Here is a 20,507-nt window from a genome sequence, read left to right on the forward strand (position 1 = left end):
CTCGAGCGGATCACGCTACCACCGCACATTGAACCGTGGGACTTGTAGTCCCGTAGGAGCAAAACATGTATGTATCTGCAGCCTCGCGCTGCCTGCCTATGAACTACATGTACCACAAAGCCAATCTTCGGCTACGTTTGAGTCGCATGATGCAGACGAAAGGAACCGTTTAAATTGCCACAGTAGAATGAAACAGTGATAACCTAACAAAAGTGCTTGACAATGCACTATCCAATGTTGTTCTGTTCACACATACTGTTTTTCTCAGTATGATGAACTCTACATTCTAAGAATTCTCTGTCCATTGACGCACGAGACAAAATGTGCCGGTTGGTTCATTGTGCAATGTCATCCCTTTATCATTGCCAGCAAGTCCAGAGTATACATGCTGCAGTTCGAGTTTCCGTTATGCTCCCACTCACTCCTATTACACTGGTGGCTAGTGGTGGGGAACTACAGTTCGAGTCTCGACACTTTCTCCTGCTACAGTGAGACTGGGATGGAAACAATTGCAAATGTCCACAATGTGAAAATGCTTGACAATGCACTATCCAATTTTGTTCTGCTTTATATATACTGTATCTTCTTTCATATCAATGTATACTAAAGTAAAATTATTTTTGCAGTTATCTATTTTGATAGCCTAATTAGCCGCCTAGTTGTTCTACAGTTAGGCTAGAACTGTAGAATGATGCAAATTATTTTGAAATTGCACGTGTAAGTGACCTTGCAACCTCTGTTTCAGAAAATATCATTAAAAGTAATGTACAACTAACTTTTGCGCATATTGCGCTCAATTCAAGTGTGCTTCTCAAGTTATTAGGATAAAAGTGCTATTTCATTTTCGCAAGAAAGATAAATCATAGTTGCGTTTTAAAAAATGTGGATCATGTTGACAAGGATATGAGATGTTGTTGCCCTTGGTTGGAAAAGGATAGGATAGAAATAGCATAGGCTACACACCAAATGTGATTTGACTAAGAAATCACAAGAAATCAAAGCACAAATGAATAAGATATAGGCTACAGTAGGTCAATTCGTAATACAAAAAACATGACGTTTTAGATGACCCTTGAATTAATGTTATGGATTGCATCGAATTTGTATGCCCAAATTGCTCGTTTCGTTAAGAATGCTGTGCCATACTAATGAGCCTAATCAAAATGACAAAGTCATTATTTGCATTAAAGTGTTCCAAGTCATAACACATTAGTTACACTTACCATGATGATGATTTAACGATTTCATTGTTCACATTCAATTACTTTTATTAGCTCTCTCTCTCTCCGTATTCTAATGTAGAAATGAGCCTGGTATTGTCAACATTAGCATAAGATGAATGATTATATTACTAAGAGATAAGCATCTGAAAGTAACGGAAGAACATAAAATATTGAAATGTTCTTACACAACTTTAATGTGTTTTCGTAAGTAAACTGTTCCAAATATCGGTTGGCCTGAGATGCACAATTAAAAACGTCCAAAAACCCATCGGTCAAGAGAAATTGGGTCACTGTGTTCAGAAACCCCCCCCCCCCCCCCCCATTAGGCTATGTGTTGTGTACTCTCACCCTTATAAGGACAATACCACGAGTCACGACGACAATACTTTGGAGATGTCTTTCTAACTCTCTTTACTGTAATTTTCTCTTGTTCTTACTGTTCATGTTTAGCTATGGACCACATCAATGTTTTCAATTCCAGGTGTTTTTAGGTGTCAACATCGCATTCAAATATACATTAGTCCATAGTCCATATTCCACGGCTGTGGTTTGGTACTCTTGTGACATGCAGGCTTATTGCGAAAGCACCTGAGTGGCCTTATATTCTGTTATTTACAATGTATGTGGTTCTTGTCTGACTATATGAAATGAAATATAAATTGGTTATAGGCCTTGAAGATGCATATTTCATATGATGAGATAGAGGAGCTTATTTCTAATGCAGTTTATTGGTGCACTCTTTAATGTGCATAATGAATAAAGATAATAATACAGTGCAACTCAGGAGAACATCATGAAATATGATTTTATCATACTTAATTGGCATTTAGCTTATTATTAAACAATTAAACATATGTATATACATTTAATGCATTGTGCATGCGTTCATAACCATCCACCACCCACCACCCCCAAGATGCCCCCCTCCCTCTCTCTCCATTCCTCCCGCTCTCTTTCTACTTCTCTGTCTTTCCATACCTCCCTCTCTCTGACACTGTCTTTCCATCCCTCCCTCTCTCTGACACTGTCTTTCCCTCTCCCTCTCTCTCACACTGTCTTTCCCTCTCCCTCTCTCTCACACTGTCTTTCCCTCTCCCACTCTCTCACACTGTCTTTCCCTCTCCCTCTCTCTCACACTGTCTTTCCCTCTCCCTCTCTCACACTGTCTTTCCCTCTCCCTCTCTCACACTGTCTTTCCCTCTCCCACTCTCTCACACTGTCTTTCCCTCTCCCTCTCTCACACTGTCTTTCCCTCTCCCTCTCTCTCACACTGTCTTTCACTCTCCCACTCTCTCGCTCTCAGTTCAATTCAATTCTCTCTCTCGCTTCCTCTCTCTCTCTTTCACACACACACACACACACACACACACACACACACACACACACACACACACACACACACACACACACACACACACACACACACACACACACACACACACACACACACACACAGAGAGAAATCCAATTTCCCCTTCATTTTAAACGAACAATGAGGATTAGGGTGAGGGATTTAAATGTGGAGTGGGCTTTTTCGTTCGGTGTATCTGAAGGGAAGGCAAAGGGAAAGTCCTGAACTTATTAGCGAGTAAAGTTGGGGTCCCAGCCCAAAAGCAGAAAAATAACAATATATCACTAAATTCATTCTAGTCGCGCAAAGTAAACCCCTTGCGCGCAAGTAAACGCGCAGTGTTGAAACATCATAGCGCAGTTTTTGAATTATAGATGCACTTGAATTTAAAGACTAGAGAGCATACAATATTGACGTTTTTTATTCAATCAAAGAAAACATACATATGAATAACATACATTGTGCCCAGGGCCACAACCAAAACAGTTGAGTTGATTCCAAATTGTATGCCAACTAGGCTACTTTATAGCAAAAATGGTGTCCCTCTGCGTTGATAATACATTGGATTGCTGCATTTTTGTTCCATTTTAATTAGTTGATTATTCCATATGTTATGAGTATCTTATTATTAATTAGACTCTCCATATCAAGAAATAAAAATAATATATTATTATCGGAAATGTACAACTGACGTGTGAAAGCGAGCAATGAGGAGCTGTGCCACTGTGCCATGCGCACGATATCAAGTGTGGAAACGCGCACGCGATTTGATCATGGTCCCTGAATCCAGTGAGCCCCAAAAATGCAGGAACCTTGGTGACAAGGTGCATCATAAATTACGCGCGAAGGGGAATCAAAATGGATGTAGACTTCCAGCGCAAAAGGAGACCAGAGCAAGCGTTCTGAACGCAGACATTGAGAGATTAAACAAATGATTACCCGCGACATGAATACATAGAACACATAAATAACAGTTTTGAAAGAGCTTTATACTTTTACCAAAAACAAATAAACTGACAAACAGGAGACAAAAGTATTAGTGTGTTGGTGCTGGTGTTGCTGGTGGCGGTGGTGTTGGTATTGGTGGTGCTGGTGGTGTTGGTATTGGTGGGGCTGGTGTTATTGGTGGTGGTAGTGCTGGTGGTGCTGGTGGTGGTGCTGCTGCTAGTGCTGGTAGTGGGGTGACCTGTGCACAGGGAGACCGAGGTAATCTGCTTTATCCACAGGTGTGAATTTATTTAAAGCTCCTATGTAGCCATTTTGATCTCAATATCAAATCATTTCTGGGTAAGAATTAAGTACCTTTCTGTGATTGTTTTCTGGTCAGAAATAAACACAAATAGCTTCTTAGCAAAGAGCAATTTCTCGAGCAAGAAATTTGCTGACTGTCTGGGAGTTGTCTGAGTGGGGAGGGGGAAACTGAAAATGACCTGTTATTGGCAGAGAGGTTTGGAAATCTTTTTTTCTATTGGACTATTAACTAATTAACGGCCTGGTGTGTCACCAGGCAGAGAAAAACTCCATCCCACCAAAACAGGATGACCTTTCAGGTGGTCTTTTCAAACAGCCGTCTCACTAAAACTATTATCATAATTTTCACAATTTCACAGTATTATTCCAACCTCATAGTGTGGAAATATATATAAAACACAGGAAATCACGTTTTGACTGCATTGGGCCTTTAAAGAAGATAAGAGCAAATGTTGGAGAGTGAGAATACAAGATACCACTAAACTCTGTTCAACAAATCCTCACAATATCACATTTTATCCACGCGCGCAGACGTGGGTAACTTTATGTTTAATGCATGAGCTAACATTATTCCAGACAGAGGACGTAAATGATAAATATGCATTTATTCAATTAAGGGTATTACATGAGTTTTTATTTGCATACGGATTTAGGACGTACCAAGGCTCTTTCGTGTTTGTGCTACGAGGGGGGCTTTTCTGCGCCTCCACGTTGTTTTAATTGAATAGATTACAGATAGGCTGTATGTGTAACTAAATCCTACCATGGTACACCTTGATACACGTCGAAATCCCGAGGTATTTGAGTTTAGGTATTCAATGTAAAATCATTTAGACCTTTCGTAACGGTTGCTTTTCAACTGTTGGTATCTCATTGTTGCAGGTTAATGGATTTCACTGGTCTTCTTATAATGTTGTTTGTTAACCCGGCATAAGCTGTTGTAATAGGCTATTCTAAAATACACATTGTTGACCCAACATCGAGTTAATTATTACTCAGCAAGTGATATTCGGATCCCTTTTACCTCAAACAAGTGGAGAGGATTAGAAATGTTATTTAAGTTTACTCGTTCGTTTTCGTTTGTTGTTTTACAACTTATTTCCAAAGTGAACTTCTATGCTCAGAACAAAGAAATTACAGTATCCCATATATACGATTATCTCCCCCTATTTTAAATTATAGAGCTAGTAGACTAACTAATACCTGAAAGGACACTTTTAACATCTCTCACACCCAAAGGCCTATATACAGGTTTCATGTTTTGAAATTAACATGTAGAGTAGGATGAAATGAACTTTCAATCGTGTAAACAAACATGCATTATGTTTTGAAACATGTCCAATAAACTAGATAATCCATGCTGTGCCATTTGGCAACCTGCAGAAACCAGCTTTTTCTAATACGCCATATCACTCCTGAGCGAGAAATAGAGCCGCTGGCGCATGTTCAGCGGGTGGCGCTACAGACCCACACACACACACACGCTCAGGGGCGCGCGCGCACAAACAAGCACTAATTACATACATCAGAAGTGAGAGGTTGAAGTATTCAATGAAGAGGGAAATGATAAGCTACAAAAAGACCTCAGTTCACATCGATTGGGAAATCTCAAGACACAGCACCTAAAAGGGCAAAATATTTCTTATTTGCCGAGTCATTAGGATATTCTTGTGTTTGTTTTCAGGATGAGCTCCAAAACTTAATAACTACATCAAAACCCAAATAATGTGTGGTGTTGGATGTTTGGACAAAAGCTGCAAACATCATTGTTTCTCACTCAAAAGATCCGAAGGACTTTATTTATTTTCCACGATCCTTCTCCAATCCATTATTTGCTCAGGCTCTTCGCTTCGGGAGGTTAAGTAGGCTTAAGTGATACACAATAACATATCGTTTGAATGTATGAGCGAAAATGTGCCATATGCTTCGCCAGTCTTGGCAGCAAGCGCTCGCGCCTTTGGCAAGCGCAAAGACTCCAAGCCTGTCAATGTGAAAGTGTTGGACATGCTTAAATGTTATCCTTGAAGCCTCCAACACAATCAGAAACACATGCAACCTACCACTGAATTCACGTCACAGGCCTATTCTCTCGTTTGACACTGACCCCGCCTATTTGAATAGGCCTATCAATTAAATGTGTCTTATTAATTTTGAAGAACAAAGAAATAGTTCAGCTCAATTTTACTCAGTGATTTAGCAAAACGTCGTCTTGCCTTGTCCCGCCCTTTCTTTTTTATACACGGGAAATCTTCTCAAGGTAGATGTTCACTCTAAGTAGTCATGAAGTTAATACCCCACTTCCCCACGATATCACAGATCTCATTAAGAGCTGTTTGAAGCGCACGCACTGATAAATAAGGACCGAAGCAGCACGCGGGCCAAAAAAATATACTAACGAGGCTCGCTCAAACTCAAGGATATACTGGGGAGACATTTTCATTCAATGAGAGAACCAGGGGATGTTTGTGAGTTTCTCTGAGTGGAAGAAACATCAACAATGTGGTGGACTTAACTGACATAGCCTATAGATACGATACTGTACATTCTTAAATACTTGAATGTTGATAGCCTAATGGAGTCATTGTGCAGGGATGATACAGGGGAAAATGTCTCCTGCGTGTTTTTCCCCAGCTGTTTGATAGAACATTATATTTGATTTGGCATTAAAGGGAAATTTCAACAATTATGAATTTCATATTCATCTCCATCACCACCCCAACATCAACATATGTGAACATGGTATAAAACAAATATGTAGTAAAAAGATGTGTTTCCAATGACATCATCAACCAATTAGTAGACAATTAGTAGCCAATGCCTACTCATAATTGGTTAAAATCACATGATGCACACCGATTATGTCATGTGAAACACTTATCTTCCTCTACTTTTTTCTACAACAAAACATAGAAACGCCAATTTTCACATATGTTGATGTTGGGGTGGTGCTGGAGATGATTTATATAAAGTTTAACATTTTTGAAAGGTCCCTTTAAATTAACCTAAGGCAAGAGAAATTATGCTGGTGAGGATGGGTATCCTTAAAATAATCTATTAATTGGAGAATTATGAAGTAGGCCTATAGCAAAATATGCACTGCTTTTTGTTACTGTTAATTTCTTTACCACAAAACTGTAAGAAAATAATGCAAACGAGTTGTTCATTGTGGTTGTAGCAAAACCCCATGGAAATATATGACATGGAAATGCATACACTTTATTCACTGATTTAATGTATATCATACGTCTATAGGAAAACTATAGGTTATTTGAAAGCCTATGTTTCATTAAGTAAATTTCCATAACAAAATGTGTGATTAGTAGAACTATTATGTATATTATCTCTGATTAGTTAGTAAAACGATTATCTTGACGAGACATTCATTGTATGTTGACTTAGGTCGATACTGTTTAAAGTGAAACGTTGCCTAATATTTTATTTATTTGTTTTATGGTACGCTGCATATGTTTGAATGGCACTACGCTGTGTCCAGCAGCATTCTAGGCAGAAGAATAATATTGTGTCATCAATTATGGCCATGTATACAGCACCGGGACCCCTGAGAATAAGACGTTTTCTCCCGGTGTGTTTCAGAAGACCAAGTTATCCAAGGCAGACGGGGTGCGTTACGAATCGCAAACGATGCAATACACGTCTCATTTGGCACGCGAGCATTTGTGTGTCGACAGTATAGGCTCCCAGCTTCGCGTGACTAAACGAAACTAATCCTCACATAACAAGCAAAGTATCCCTTTTTGGTTGAGTGATAGCACTCTTTACATCCATGCTGTCTTTATTGAGGATTGTTGGTGACATAAACGTGTAATCGGCCTATAGGCAATGTTTATGTACATAGCAACTGATTTACCTATGTAAATAATAGCCTACTACCATAAGATAAATAACAATACGTAGATATTCAAATAACACAGAATGAATCATAATTATTATTAGTATAGCCTATTGTTATTTGTCAGATTTTGTTATTTTTATAGCTAAGAAAAAACATTTTTTCCAGGTGGATAAAATGCGTAAATATCTATGTCAAGGGTATGGCATAACCCAAGAGTAAGCACATTCCTATTGCTTTATGTGGCTAAATTAAAACAACCAATGTTCCCTTAAAAAAAATAAACGAAATAATTGTTTTAAATTTCGGATGCCTCATTTGGCCACCCATCAATGAGTCCCAGAAAGTTAGCCAATATAGCCACAGCCAGATGAAGAAATATGGAGGTAAAATCAGTGTAAGGACACGCTCAATGGCTGTTAATTACATGGATTAATCACAAGCTATTCTGCTGCAGCCCCGGCGCTGGTGGTATGATGTCGGGGGCGACCGAGAGCCCCGGTCCCCTGCGGCCGAAGGCGTTGTTCTTCTTTGTTGGAGTTTAAGTCACCGCTGTTGCGACGGAGCTGGTCCGGGCATTGTGTTGTCCAATGTGCCCGTTGGGGTTGCGAACAGATGGTCCAGGAGTCAGCGGCTGCAGCGAAAGGATGACGTCGCTAAGAGGTGCAGTAAGGTAAAGAAGGACCTGTGATTTGTTCATCTGTCACTTTCCCTTTGTTGAGATGGATGGCACTCCACCGCGGAGTCAGACATTGACCGTCTGTCTGGGGTGTAGTTTGCCCAATAGTTAATTTTCGGATTTTCTCATTCTTCTTTTAAACAATCAGTTGGCAAGGCTAAACTACAAATTATTACAATTAATAAAAACAACAATGGTATCATTATGTTAATAGTGATTACAGTTATATAACAAAACAAGGGAAAAACAAACAATGATTTTCTGTAACTTTTCTGAGATGGACTAAAGATTAGCCTACTTAATATCACACACGCCGCGGGCACGCATATTAATACACACACACACACACACACACACACACACACACACACACACACACACACACACACACACACACACACACACACACACACACACACACACACACACACACACACACACAAACACACACACACACACACACACACACACACACACACACACAAACACACACACACACACACACACACACACGGCACTGTGCCAACCATGCCATAGTGCGTTCCCATTCACCGTCCCATTCACCGTCCGTGATAAACTCAGAAAGCATAATAAGGTTCAGATATATATAGCCAAATCCGAATATTCTGTTTTCAAATTCAATCAATAGGATTGTAAACAGTATGCTATTCGTTTCAGTGAAATATAATTGTTAATGCATGAGCTAAGTCTATTTCCAGACTAGGTAGGTCCCTCACATGTAGTTTGGCAATGACACAAATGGGAGTGTGATTGAATTCCAGCATCTATAAGTTACTAATATTTCTTAGATTTTAGTTTAGTTTATTGAATGGTGTACACATAATTGGCAGCTAAGAGCTGAATTGCAGTGTACAGTCCATATCTAAAGAAATAATTAAATAAAGAAATAAGGTTTATAGTGTAACGTGGATACCATAGTTCTGACATCACACAATTTCCAAAACCTGGAGACCTTACCATAACTTTTTACGTGCAAATACGTTTTGAATAGGTTTGCTAATGTTTATGCGTTGTTATGTAAACACTAACTGTACTGAGATTAAATTACATGAAAAGTCAAAATATAATAATAATCCTTTTGTCTTTTATAGAAATGATTAAAACTTCATAATCATCTCAGTGACATCGAAGACCACAAGGAAACAATGACGCTGAACAACACCAATAGACATAACGGTCTTCATTTAGGCTTTTACATTTAAAACTCGAGCAATATTGTAATAAGGATCATTTTGGTGACGTTTGCAAACCAATGAACGAGTGAAATAGCTGCGTGACGTACGAGTCCCCGTAGAAAAGGCGCGGAGGGTAGCTATAGGTACGGAGAAGGTGGGAAGCGAAACGAGGCTGTGAGGCCGGTGCGGAGAGTCTTGATAAGAGATTTGTACTCATCGAACCAATAGTCAACTCCTCCTCCTAAATTGCACACACACACATAGAGCTCAGTGATCGCTTTGCCGAAGAGCTGGATACCTGTAAGAAAACAACGTCTGTTTTGTAATAACCAGTGCTGGACACGAACAATTGTGCGTTTTTACGCATTCCTTCCTTGCGTTTGTTATTCTGTTATATTCGATCGATATTCGTCGGTTTTGAAACGTTTTGCGCCAGCATCCACAAGCAGTATTGAAATTCGCTGTTGTGAACTCAAGAGTGGAGGCCAGGATACTCACCACTACAATTCTGCCGTGTTTTTAGTTGTTTTTTCTTTCTGTATTGTCTCTTGGAATAATTTTTGCCTTGTCCATTTTGGTCGTAATGCAAGCTGAACGTTTGCAGTAGTCCTTGATCACTTTAATCCGATGATAGACTGAAATTGGTGCATTTTTGTGCATCTTGAAATCTGCAAGTTGAGCGCTGTTACTGGATCCAGAATTTACATTGTGGTTTGCTGGTATGTTTCTATAACACTTCTGAGCTATTGTTTGTAAATAGTAGGATATTTTGTATAATTTTCATAACGTGTTCAAAGATTGTGTAAACTATAGTCTATATAGAAAACTGAATATTTACTATAATAATGCCTGCAATTACAAAGCACAGTGCTGTAAACGAAAATGTTTTCTCAATATCTTTCAATTTTTTTGTAGCCTACCATCATTCTTGGCTTGGATTTTTTTACTTTCTAAAACAATAGATTGGAGCCATTCACTTTAAATGCATGGGCTAAATTTGCGTCTCATGGAAGTTTTGGCCTGCAGATCTGAGGGAGACGCTTGCAAGTGTAGCCCTCCTGTCTCCACGATGCTCTTCCACGGGCTCCCGGGAGGCGAGATGCAGGGGGTCATCGATGAGATGGACCGGAGGGTGAAGGGCGAATCTACCGCCATCAGTTCGGCTATAGACATGGGGGAAACTGAGACGGTGGGTGAATGTCTTTTTAAAGAAGGACCTGTGCTGTTCAGGCATGTGAAAGCACACATGAAGATTTCATTTCGACGGAATATATGCTTAGAAAGTGAACTGCGATTAAAATACAATTCTTTATAAGATAGCAAGCAGCACTTAGCCGTTAGCCGTTCACATTTGCAAACCCTGTGTGCGTGCGTAAAGTATATTATTCATGATTTATTGGTTAGTATTTCGTATGCCTCTGGAAAAACACGTTAGCCTACAATAACTTTATCATTTGATTCACGAAGTTTCTTTTCAGATGCATGTACATAGGCCCACTTAGAATTATGGTAAAAACTTTTACACTAAACATGGTCCTATGTCTGCCCATTTTAAGGCCATCCATGTTCATTCACAATCCAATAATTAAGTCTAACAGATAATAATCTTGAGCACTTTGATAGCCTATTTAGGTGGGATATTATAAGAATTGTCCAAAATATGTAAAACAAGGTTATCTTCCAGAAGCATTCATCGCTCTAAACACAATTATAATGTTTTATCTTTTATTCTTTTTTTTATTAGTTTATTAGGCCCAATCGAATATTTTTTGCAATAGGTCACCACGATTCGTTAATTTCTGATAATATTGAGTGTTTCATGTGAAAGAAATGTTGATAAGGTTTCGAAATTACATATATATTTTTCTTTCATAATATATGATGTACATGCCTCAACAAAAAAATAAGGTTTCTGCTGCATTCAAATATTCTGGTCTAGGATTACATGTCAGGCCTACGAGTTAGGTCTACCTTTTAGGCCTACGTGTTACATCATCCCACATTTAGGGTATATCTAGTGTTACCATTTTATATATTGCTTTCATGGCTGTATCCCTAAAAAGTATTATTACACATATTAAATAATGTTTTCTTATTGTAAACATAAAACTGATTTCCCATTCCCTGTTCAGAGTATGACGTCCATCAACAGCGACCGTGTGGCCTTGTGCGCGGGATGCGGGGGAAAGATATCTGACCGCTACTACTTGCTCGCGGTGGACAAACAGTGGCACATGCGCTGTCTCAAGTGCTGCGAGTGCAAACTAAACCTCGAGTCCGAGCTTACCTGTTTCAGTAAAGACGGCAGCATCTATTGCAAAGAAGATTACTACAGGTAACCAAGACACAAGGCTACGGCTATGACAACAACAACAGGCCAAGCAAGCATGAAAACAAGAGCGATATCCAATTACGCCTACAACTAGCATACTTAGGCACCAGCTGCTGCTACTCCAATGACAAGCCTGTAACCCCTTTCAGAGAGTTAGTGATGGTATAGGCTAATGTTCCCAAAGCATGGTAGCTTGTTATCCATTTATTATATACAAATTACAACAAATTAGCCTTTACTATTACGATTCTGGCAGGCCTGTGGTTGCTTTGGATGCTTTACTAGTCTAAACCAAAATATCATATTTGAAGTGGCAAAATGGCAAGAATACACAAACAAATATGAAGGCCTGAAGGCATGACACCTTTTACGCATGATAATTAATATGCCTGTATTGCTTAATAACAACTTTACATCAATGTTCTTCATCGTAATGTCCACAAACTAAAGTTTGCTGACCATGTTGTGAATCTAAATTCTGTACGTGTTTGTGTCATCCGCTCTCTTCTCCCAAGCAGGAGGTTTTCCGTCCAGAGGTGCGCCCGGTGCCATCTCGGGATCTCGGCGTCGGAGATGGTCATGCGGGCGAGGGATTTGGTCTACCACTTGAACTGTTTCACCTGTACTAGCTGCAATAAAATGCTCACGACTGGAGATCACTTCGGAATGCGGGACAGTCTTGTGTACTGCCGGCTCCACTTTGAGACACTCATACAAGGGGAATATCAAGCGCATTTCAATCACGCGGGGGATGTAGCCTCGGGCAAAGGACTTGGCGAGAGCGGCACGGGCAACTCGCTGGGGATGCAGTATTACAACGGCGTCGGTACGGGGCAGAAAGGAAGGCCGAGGAAAAGGAAAAGTCCCGGGCCTGGAGCAGATCTGGCTGCTTACAACGCAGGTAGGACGAGTTTGTATATACCGGTTACCCATGAATGGCATTATGGTCATCCACAAAAGTGCCACGAAGCAGTAACACACAGTTGTAATGCGATTGACTAATGTTGAAATGAAAGAAAAAATGACTACTCTATTTCATAGTGTGTGTGAAATCTCTATTGGAATGAAAGACAATTAAGAGCTAAAGAGTGGACTGATGGACTCATTTGAACTATTTTAGTTTGATGGAAATACACTCTTCTGAAAAAGATCTGTCGCTTATTTCGATGGACTGTGTTACCTACTTTCAGTGAGAAATATCATCTTTTGTCTGAACCGTTTTGGGAAATACAAATGTCTATACAAACGTTGAAACGTTGGAAAACAATGAGCAGTTAATCAGTAGGCCTATGCATGAACTAAATGCTTCCATCAAATTGTACGTAATATTACACAATGTTGTGCTTTGGATGTTTTTACGCAGAGACTAAGCCTGCCGTATTTTTAATCTGACGGATATCTATGTTGATTTATTGAATAACTCACCTTTATTAGACAGCATTATTCTAACAAGATGTATTATTTGGTCAAAGATGTGATGGAACATTTTGAAGTTCAATGGAAGCCTCTGTTGATTTGTGGAATGGGAGCGCGCTTGGGCCTACTGATGCGTCCACTTCCAATCTAATAGATTAAGATAAACTATCTATAATAAAGAAAAACTACGAGATGAACTCGCATAGCCCACTAACTAAACGGCGTTAATGCATTCAAAGAGAAACTGCTTCTGAAGGCCTACTCAATTCTGCATGTCCTATACTAATATTCTGTATGTTCCATTTCAATATGCTATAGAGTGACGTGTGCATAATGAAATAATGTCTTGAAACACTCCATTGGATTATTATTGAAAATGTTACACTTATTTCCATTGAACATTTTCTCATACACGGTCGATTTAGTCTTCTAAAACCTCTCAAAACTTGGAACCTCTCTCAAACCTCGTTAAAAAAAGAAAGTGGTTCGATGTGAAAGATTTTTAGACGACAATAGAAGCAGACAAGTGGAAAATAGCTCAGATGGGGAGTAGGACTTCAAAAAAGATGAGAGCGAGAGAGAGAGAGAGAGAGAGACAGAGAGAGAGACAGACGACCAAATTCCCAGCCCCACGTTCACTTGTTGAGTCTCGCTGTTTGTTGGGTTTTTGGGTCGGTAAATCAATGTCGGATTGCTTGTAGAACATGGGAGCACCTGTGTAGAATCCTGATTTAAACTTCCCCAGTGAGGCTGGAGAGCAAGTCTCCCACATCCAGTAATATGTTACCCCTTCATAAATAAAGAACCGACTCGCGTACCACCACGTAGCTCTTATTCTGTAATACTTTTGTGGGAAAAACACACGACTGACATTTTGAAAAGCGATACTTGGTATTCAGTATGTCTACTTATCATTCATATATTTAGTTACATGTGTAGGATCAGAACAATAAGGATTGGCCTAATAAGGATAGGCCTAGATATGTATATCACATGAGGCTGCAGAGGGGGAGGACGGGTTATAATAATGGCTGGAACGGAGCAAATGGAAAGGAATGACACCATCATTCCACAAATTCCGCTCCAGCCATTATCACGAGCCCGTCCTCCCCAATGAAGGTATATCTGTTTTTCGAGAATAGGATACGATCTACAATATAAATGTGTGTAGCTCTATAATGCGGCGGCATAAGGTGATTTGAATAAGAAAGGCGAAAAGTCGAAAGCCGCAGTTAAACATGAATGGTAGCGCTAATAGTTAAAAGATTGGATCCATTCTCTGGCATTCTGTTTTGGGAAAGAGATTTTGGATTTTATTTGCATAACATTTTGTATAGTTCTGAGTGTGCTTCACTAACCATGAGCATGAAAATGTAATTACATAATATTTATACATTATTTTAAAGACTTATTTTATAAACAAATAACATTTTTTTGTCAGGATTGTGGTATAAAATCCTCAATGGGTACTATTATTTTCACAATTCCCTCCAAATCTGATATATAAATACATAAATAAGCGATATATAAAATAAAGTCGAATTACATTTGAATGAAATACAGGTTTTCAATCTAAAATCAACTGACATAGGCCTAGACCTATCTTCCTTTTCTCTGACCCACTTCTCTGACCCTACATCTCAAATCTAATACAATTCTAGCCTGCAGTGTTATACAATATAGAATAAGGCCTTTATTTTTCTTTCTTTCCCATTTTCTTTCTTATTTACTTTCTTTCTGTCTTTCTTTCGTTCTTTCTTTCATTCTTTCGTTCTTTCTTTCTGTTTTGGAGTTTTGCTGCCACCTGAGGGCGTTTGTTGACATACCCTTCACAATCATCTAGAGGTCCAGATTCTATCAAACCCTGACTTGGCTGCACTGCATCACACTGTCCATTCACTGTGAAAAATAAGTCTATCAAACCCAGGCTGCACTGCATCACACTGTCCATTCACTGTGAAAAATAAGTCTATCAAACCCAGGCTGCACTGCATCACACTGTCCCTTCACTGTGAAAAATAAGTCTATCAAACCCAGGCTGCACTGCATCACACTGTCCCTTCACTGTGAAAATGCATGGCACTTTGGTCGCCTTAAGGTGTTCTTTTGGAAAAAGTCCGTAATATGCACTAGGCATTTCCCATTGTATTATCTCTTGACTCCTTTGGCAAATGGATTTGTTGTCCTCGTTTTTTAAGGAATGATTAGTAACACTTTACAGTGATTTTTCCAGTAAATACAACAATTATTGTATTGTTACACTGTACTTACAGAAGCAAAAAGGGAACATGCTGTAACCTCAGTCTAATAATGATCAATTGCAATACTTTTTCACACTGTACTACTTACACAGTGATGAGAACACTAAAGATATGTGTTGCTACCCAGTCAATCTCGTGCGTTTTTCATGTCAACATATTATTTATTTATATTATTTATTATTTGTTTAATTTTCTCTCAGAGTTGTGGGTATTAAGGAGTAATGAGATTTCCTGACAACAAATAAGACACACGGTCTGTCTGCCGTAGCATTCACAAAAACAACAACAGCAACAATAACAACAACAACACATTGGAAACCTCTGATTATGTAATCCCAATGATCCTAACAATAAATGTAATCTCAGATAACACAGAAGAAAAATCTCAAATAATTTGGTCTGCTGCGTGATACATTACTGTATCTATGCTTGAGATACATTTAGAGTTCCGGAGAATCTCGACCCGAGAATCTGCCCACGGGAGATTACAATAATTTAAATTCCATGAAAATGGTCAACAAAGTATCGTACATATCTTATTGTATCATATTGAATCATATTGTATTGTATAATATCATATCGTAACCATAAACTAAACTGTGTGTGTTGTCCCGCCCCCTTCAGCGTTAAGTTGTAACGAGAACGATGGAGACCACCTGGACCGAGACTCCCACTACTCCTCCAGCTCCAAGTCCAAGCGTATGCGCACCTCCTTCAAACACCACCAACTGAGGACCATGAAGTCCTACTTTGCCATCAACCACAATCCGGACGCCAAGGACCTGAAACAGTTGGCCCAGAAGACAGGTCTCACCAAACGGGTGCTGCAGGTGAGAAAGAGGATTCATTTTTATAAAGGATCATTATTTACACACATGTATGTTATTGTATATAGTCCACTGCTGGGCCCATATTGAAAAAGTGTCTCAGACTATGAGTGCTGATCTAGCATCAGTTTTGCATTTGAGATAATATTAATAATAAAGATGATAAGGACAGGGGGTCCAGATCCTAGAGCAGCACTTCTACTATGAGACGAATACGGGCATTGATGCTCATTGGATAAGTGCAAACTGCCTTGATGCTCATTGGATAAGTGCAAACTGCCTTGATGCTCATTGGATAAGTGCAAACTGCCTTGATGCTCATTGGATAAGTGCAAACTGCCTTGATGCTCATTGGATAAGTGCAAACTGCCTTGATGCACATTGGATAAGTGTGAGCTGCATTGCATTTAACCAGTCACGAATACTGTACATCATTCTTATTTGTTCTGGATATCTGCATGCTTTGGTTTAGTGCACCACAGTCCCAATCCCACAGAATTAAATTCAACATGTATATACAGTATCTCTGAGCCCAAGTTACTGCATTTGTCAAATCGTTTTATCAAAAGGGAGGCTCAGTTTAGCAGTGAGATAGTGCATCACTTTATCCCGGTGATAATGTGTTAACCTTTGGGGCAAGGCAGCAATCCACATGGCTGTTGTCAGTTGCTGTTGCAAGGCTAGTTGTGTGGTTGCATTGATCTGGTAATGCTGTAATGTTTACCTTTGTGGAAATGTAGTATTTAGGAGTATGATAATGTATTAACTGTGAGATGGGCTGATGTTGACTTACATCATGATAATGCTATTATGCGACTGCAAAATTATTGTTTAGTGGTGTTCAGTGGTAAGATAATGTACTATCTGTGCTGTGATAATGTGGTAATGAACCACATGATAATGTTGATAACAACCTGGGCCACATTTGATGGTAAAAAATACTTTAAAGTACTACTTAAGTAGTTTTGTGGGGTATTGTACTTTACTGATTATATTTTGGGAAACTTTTACTTTTACTCCACTACATTCCTAATGAAAATATGTACTTTTTACTCCATACATTTTCCCTGACACCCAAAAGTGCTCGTTACATTTAAATGCTCAGGCAGGACACCAACATGGTCCAATTCATGAACCTATCAATATAACGTGTTGTCATCCCTAATGCCGCTGATCTGGCGGACTCACTAAACACAAACATTGTGTTTGTAAGTGATGTCTGAGTGTTGGTGTGCCCCTAGCTGTCCGTAAATAAATAAATAAATACACAATTGTGCCGTCTGGTTTGCTTAATATAAGGAATTTGATGTAAAGCATTTACTTAACTTTTTACTTTTACTCAAGTATGACAGTTGAGTACTTTTTCCACCACAGTACTTAAGCACATTTAAAACCAAATAGTTTTAGACTTTTAGTCAAGCAGTATTTAACCGGGTTACTTTGACTTTTTCTTGTCAATTTCTGTTAAGGTATCTTTACTTTTACTCAAGTATGACAATTGAGTACTTTTTCCACCACTGTATGTGTACTTGTTTTACATGTAGTAGTAGTAAATATTAACACAACATAATATTATAAATTGCGCTCCCTGAATCTGTACTGTGGTAATAATGAAGATAATAATGGTGCAAAAGGCAAGACAAATCTATCAGGGAAGTTTTTGATTTATGTAATGGCTCAAGTAATACGATTATCCCAAACAAACCGGCCAAGCTATTTCCATCCCATTCAACATAATCCGCACAATTACACAAGAGTAAAAACATTTAGTCCTCACACAGTCAGTAGAGATATCTCTTGGTATAAGTCATAGCCTATCAAGAAAGGACCCAAAGCTTTTTAAAATATTTTTTTTTATGTGAGAATAAAAGTGTCAGCGAGTTATCATACCAGCTGTTTAGCATTCGATAGGGAATTCAAAAACACACAACGGACCATTTGCAGAAGTATAAATAACTGCATATGAGAAAAAACTGACATGCTGTAAAACACAGATCTAATGAACACAACGAGGACAACAAAGCCAGCGTTTGGCTTTGATGAATTCCATTTTTCATGTTTGTCGTTTTGATTTGAAACACTCTCCCCCCTCCCCCCTCTCTCTTTCTGTCTCTCTCGCTCTCTACCCCCCCCCCCCCCCCCCCCCCCCCTCCCCGCAGCCCTGCAGCTTCTGTTCACCACACTAACACTTCTCTAATGAGCAAACATTTAAATATGTTTTTGGTTCTTTGAAGGTTTGGTTCCAAAACGCCAGGGCCAAGTTTAGACGGAACCTACTACGTCAGGAGAGCACAGGGATGGACAAGGTGTCGGACGGGTCCACTCTACCAGGGGGGTCGCCTTCGGGCCCCCACTCTGAGCTCTCCAACGCCTCAATGAGTCCTTCCAGCACCCACACCACCCTCACTGACCTGACAAGCCCCTCTATTCCGTCGGTTAACCCTCTACTGACCGCCGTGCCGGGGGGCATGGACCCCCACGACTCCATGAGTATGAGTCCTTCCCAGACCACCCTTACCAGCCTCTTCTGATGTCACGAACCCCACCCCATCACAGACCACCCTTACCAGCCTCTTCTGATGTCACCAACACCACCCCATCCCATCGCAGATCACCCTTACCAGCCTCTTCTGATGTCACGAACCCCACCCCATCCCAGACCAAACTTACCAGCCTCTTCTGATATTACCTACCCCATCCCAGACCAAACCTACCAGCCTCTTCTGATATTACCTACCCCATCCCAGACCAAACTTACCAGCCTCTTCTGAGGTCACCGATCCCACACCACCCCACCCCTCCCTAAACCCATCCAACACCACACCAGGTCACTCAAAGACGAAGAGACTGAAGAGAGAGACACTTAAATACATGATATTCCCCGTGGACCTTAGATTACTGCCCTGTCTATTTCTGGTCTTTGTATGAGTAGCAACTAAAGCCTTACAGAGCGGTCGGCTTGATTTCATCAAGAGCTGAAGATACTTTTTCTGTTTTCATCTTTGTTTCCTTTCCGTGTTGGCTGACTGACACTACCCTCACCCGAGATGTAGATTGTCACTCCACCACCCCGACCACTCTGTTTCTAGGTAGAGATAAAAAATAAAAATAAATAAAAAAAGACAATGGAAAAGGACTGTGAAACTGAAAATGTATTTGGAAAAAACATTGGAGAGTGTAAAATGCAGATACAAAGTACTGTAGCAAGGTTATCCGGAAGACTCTAGCGTGCCTTATATATTTTATCACACTAAGGATGGGTGACCCACTGACAAACCGCTGTTGCTTACAACATGGCAATGAAAGCAATTCTACTTTACAATTCACTCTGCACACAGTGAGGACTGATCGATGAAATAGAAATAGCATTGATGAGAATTAGAATTACATTGATAAAGTTAATATAAAGATATCATGGTCATTATCTTTTAGACTCAGTCATTGCTTGCAGTACACACCAGTAATAGTTGGTTACAACTTCGATATTTTGTAACAATAAACTGTGGTATGCGGAAATGAGATATAATGTATATTGATATCTGACTCGTTGTTTGATGGAATTGCAATGATACTATTTACAGTCACCATTTGAATACAACATATCTAACTATTTTCCAGCATCACACTGTTTGGATTATGAATTGATAGCTGTAACACATGGATGAAGTTTTCATATTGGGGATATTATCTTTCTATTTGAATATTGGCTCATTCGTCACTACATAAGAGTTTATATCAGTTTATATCAGTATAGTGTACCAGATACACTTCTACAGTATGTTGTACCAAATGCACTTCTACACCTCAAAGAGGGGAGTCATGCACACTCACAAGCGCACGCACACACACACACACACACACACACACACACACACACACACACACACACACACACACACACACACACACACACACACACACACACACACACACACACACACACACACACACACACACACACACACACACCGTACTTACCTCAGTCTGAAGGTCTTTCTATGTTCTTACTGTTGAAACCCAGCACTCTGATTCTGATTCTCAAAGTCCCCACAATGTAGGATTATAACATATAAGAAATGTGCTTAGAACTGAGATGCTTTATGGGTACATCCAACAATGGC

At 39.6% G+C, this 20,507-nt stretch overlaps 1 protein-coding gene across 2 annotated transcripts; it reads left to right on the forward strand.

Annotated features, from left to right (window-relative positions):
- The first annotated feature begins 10,532 nt into the window (after window positions 1-10,532).
- Window positions 10,533-18,917, forward strand: LOC120026369 (LIM/homeobox protein Lhx2-like). 2 transcript variants are annotated; one of them, XM_038971214.1, is made up of 5 exons: window positions 10,533-10,739; window positions 11,683-11,885; window positions 12,401-12,783; window positions 16,184-16,389; window positions 18,621-18,917. In XM_038971214.1, the coding sequence occupies exons 1-5, from the start codon at window positions 10,533-10,535 to the stop codon at window positions 18,915-18,917; spliced, it is 1,296 nt and encodes a 431-aa protein (XP_038827142.1). The 2 variants fall into 2 exon arrangements, with proteins under 2 accessions (XP_038827142.1, XP_038827141.1); XM_038971213.1 differs by having other exon boundaries at window positions 10,557-10,739; window positions 12,401-12,796; window positions 16,191-16,389.
- Window positions 18,918-20,507: the final 1,590 nt, after the last annotated feature.

The sequence above is a fragment of the Salvelinus namaycush genome, chromosome 31 (assembly GCF_016432855.1).
Source record: "Salvelinus namaycush isolate Seneca chromosome 31, SaNama_1.0, whole genome shotgun sequence".
In the NCBI taxonomy this organism is placed as follows: Eukaryota; Metazoa; Chordata; class Actinopteri; order Salmoniformes; family Salmonidae; genus Salvelinus; species Salvelinus namaycush.

Bases quoted from the DNA above. Each gene is read 5' to 3' on its own strand.
- LOC120026369 (XM_038971214.1), top strand. From the start codon at position 10,533: ATGCATGGGCTAAATTTGCGTCTCATGGAAGTTTTGGCCTGCAGATCT. The intron at 11,886-12,400 runs GTAACCAAGACA...TCTCCCAAGCAG, and splicing joins TGCAAAGAAGATTACTACAG to GAGGTTTTCCGTCCAGAGGT. The intron at 16,390-18,620 runs GTGAGAAAGAGG...GGTTCTTTGAAG, and splicing joins TCACCAAACGGGTGCTGCAG to GTTTGGTTCCAAAACGCCAG.